At 49.7% G+C, this 3,541-nt stretch overlaps 1 protein-coding gene across 1 annotated transcript in view; it reads right to left on the reverse strand.

The window, feature by feature from the left end:
- Positions 1 to 399, reverse strand: part of EMH_0031500 (uncharacterized protein) — a gene marked incomplete at both ends in the record, with an annotated part of 1,600 nt that extends 1,201 nt beyond the window's left edge. Inside the window, one exon of the mRNA XM_013494524.1 lies at positions 251 to 399. Within this exon, the coding sequence (XP_013349978.1) occupies positions 251 to 399 (149 nt within the window). The remainder of the gene's footprint in view (positions 1 to 250) is intronic.
- Positions 400 to 3,541: the final 3,142 nt, after the last annotated feature.

Here is a 3,541-nt window from a genome sequence, read left to right on the forward strand (position 1 = left end):
AGCAACGAAAAGAGACGTGAATATAAAATAAATGAAATAAACAGGTTTGCATACGAAATTAATACAATCAGCAGGAACCACGCCCATATTGTCGCGACGCTTTAAAATTTAGGAAAGAACTGCACCAAAACTACAGTAGAGGATTCCAGCGAAAACCGCAGCATATCTAAAGTCACACGCATACTGAGCTCTGAACAAGATTTGGGCACTTCCTCCAGCCGTAAATCAGTAATAAATGCAAGAGCCGTACAGTAGGTGATACTTCGCCTTGACGTACGGCGCTTTGTCTGTGCTGCTGCCGCCGTGCCTCAGACCTCCAGCCAACTGGGCGACGTGGTGCTGCTGTAGTTGTTTCTGCTGCTTCTCCTCCTGCTGCTGCTGCTCCTGTTGCTTCCCCATGAGCGCGCGGTCGTGGTGCTGTTGGTCTTCCTGCTGCTGTTGCTCTTGCTGCTTTTGCTGCTATTTGCTGCTGATATATATTTGCTGCTGTACGCGCTGGCGCTTGTCCTGCTGCTGCAGCTGCTGCTGCTGCTGCGCCAAGCCAGCTGAGAGGGCCTCTGCAGCAAGTGCCGGGGGCGCAGGGGCCTCAATTTTGTATGGGAATGAGGCCTGTCCCTTTAAAAAGAACGGATGCGGGATGTAAGGGCACCCGTCGCTGCTGCTGCTGCTGCTGCTGCTCTGCTGCACGCACTCTGCGCTTCANACGCCTGAAGGCGCAGCAGCAGTACAAGCAGCAGCAGCACAAGCAGCAGCAGCAGTAGCAACAGCAACAGCAACAACAACAGGTGGATTCCAAACTGCTATGGTGTTAAAAACCATAGGAAAGGAGAAAGGTGTCGTTCGTTTTGGAAACTCTCCTTGCTGCACAAGCATCACACGGTGTTTGCGTTCGTCTTCGTTCTTGCTTGAGAGCTCACCAGCCTCAGTGCAAGCTTTGCATGATCAATTCGCTGCTCTACATGCCCTTCTCATCCGCTGCGCGTTGCACTACGTTCTGTATGCATTTGTTCATGCACGCATATATGTTTATGTGACTGCATGCGGTTGCGTCAAGGCGAAATCTGCCCGATTGGTCGGTTTGTGTAGGAAGCGCAAAGAAAAAAGGGAAATCATCTAGTTCGCAACAACAGCGGCGCGCAGCAACTGCTTCTCACCAAGCCTAATCAAATCAGTTGGAAGCAGTCTCTGCATGGCATTCAGAAGGTGCAAACAACGCATTGTCTCTGTGGCTGTACGCCAACCACTTAACCCACTAGAGCGCAGACGGCATCCCAGAGCCCCAGCCAGCATTGCATCGCAGTTTGTCTTGGAGATGATCGTCAAGTTACTTGTCGAATTCCGGCTAGTCGTGCAGCCCTTACCCGCCCACCAAGCATATGAAACAGTAAAGCAAGGGACATTTTCAAGGCAACTGCATGGCATTCTCAANCGCCCACCAAGCATATGAAACAGTAAAGCAAGGGACATTTTCAAGGCAACTGCATGGCATTCTCAAGCTAATCAAATGCCTCGTCATCAAATAGGCGCACACCATGGGCACATTTACATGGCGTGCCCCTATTCGGCGCTGCCCATAAAATTAGGAAAGACGAGGCTTTGGGAGACCTCAAGAGTGAGGCTTTTGGAGACCTCAAGAGTGCAAAGCTACGAATCCCCAGCGTCGTGAAATGTTCGCCCAGCAAGCGGAGACAGATGATGCTTTTGAGACCGTAGGGGCAGCAGCATTGGCTAGAGTGCGTGAAAGTGGACAAGTCCTAACCAATGGTCACACAAATTGTCAAGAAAAACATAACAGAAGGAGAACCTTGTAAGAGCGAGGGGGAGGATTCTCCCCTTGCTGGGAGATCAAGGGCAGTTTTCCTAAGGCAAGTGGACCCGTGACGGAAGTGCTGCTTGTTCTGTCTCCCACCCACGAACTACAGTTGACTGCCTCAACGCAGTGCCAAATCAAGTCCGCTCGCCGCTACCGGATATCTGTATATGGTTTTCCCTCTCCTTGGTGTACAGTGTATAAACAGGTTGTTGGTTTCATTCCCTCCTGAGGCAACTGATGATCTGCTCCGAATCAGACACCCTGCTGCTGTGCAGAGACGCTCTCGCCGCAACAGCATAACCAGCAAAGGGAAGCAGCCTTGTGCAGCTTCTGAACTGCTCCAGGAGGTTGCTTGATCCTCGTTGATTCTACCGTCTGAGAGTATGAGAGCCAGACGCAAGGTGTTGCTGCTGTTGTTGCTACTTCATTGGTTAATCCCATGCATCTCCAGCAGTTGCAGCTCTGTTGCACCAGCCGGCTGTCGCCTTGACGAATTGGTTACAGCTGACTGTGCATCAATTCAAGTGAACATGAAATAAATGAAATAAACAGATATGAATAGAGGACAAATGGAATCAGTATACTTCAGGAGTCATAGCAGACTCTACTGCGTTTCAAGGTAGGAAACATACTAGGCTCCTAGCAAGCTGTGACCACTTGCATCTGCGGATGGGCTAGTGAGTAATGTAAGAAACGTAGTAGCTGCTACTTCTCTGCGGCTGCTGTAGTAGCAACCACAGCATCAGCAGACAGGCAGCTACGTTTCAGCCGCGTCCAACAGCGGCAGCACCATCAATATGCAGATAAAGAAGTGGGCTAACTGCGGCAGCTGCTGAGCGCATACATAACAGCAGAGGCATCAACGAAAACAACAACAGCGACAACAGCATCACGCGACTGTCGCACCGCTGCAGCGTTTCGAGATCACAGACGACGAGAACAATGCTATACCTTTGGAAAACTCTCACTGTTGCAAAACAATACCTGGTGTTTGTTATCTTTCTTGTTTTTGATTCAGCATTCGCGAGTCTGAGTAGAAGCCTTGTGTGTGCAAGTCGCTCTTCCAGATGCCTTTTGCGTCAATTGCACGTTGCTATCCTCGGAGCGTGCATTAGANGTCGCTCTTCCAGATGCCTTTTGCGTCAATTGCACGTTGCTATCCTCGGAGCGTGCATTAGATAATTCACCTATATATGCTTTTATAGCTGGTTGGCGTTTTGTTCAGACAAACCCTACCCGATTGTTATGTTCATGTATGCAACACAACAGGCAAATTGTGCATCATTTACCTCGCACACCAGCGGTGCGTATCAGCTGCTTGTGATAAACCAAGCTCATCAAGCACAAGCAAATCAATCAGAAAGCAGTATCTGCATGACATTCTTACGATGCCATTAATGCATTGTCTATCTGGCTGTACACCGACCGCTTAACCAACCACTTTGCCCACAAACGGCATCCCAGAACCCCAGCAAGCTTCGCCAACTTGACCTTACTAGCCCAGCAAGCATATGGAACGCAAGGAATATTTTCATGACAACTGCATGGCATTCTTAAGCTACTCAAATGCCTCGTCATCGAATCGGCGCACACCTGTGCATGAGATGAATGAGCACACTGGCACCACCATTAGTTTACCGAGTCGTGGACGGATTTGCTTGAGCTTTGGCAGTGATAGCGGCATTGGGTAGAGTGTTAGTGGACAAGTCCGGACAAGTCTGAACCATT

The sequence above is a fragment of the Eimeria mitis genome, genomic scaffold (assembly GCF_000499745.2).
Source record: "Eimeria mitis Houghton genomic scaffold, Emh_scaff1188, whole genome shotgun sequence".
NCBI lineage: Eukaryota > Apicomplexa > Conoidasida > Eucoccidiorida > Eimeriidae > Eimeria > Eimeria mitis.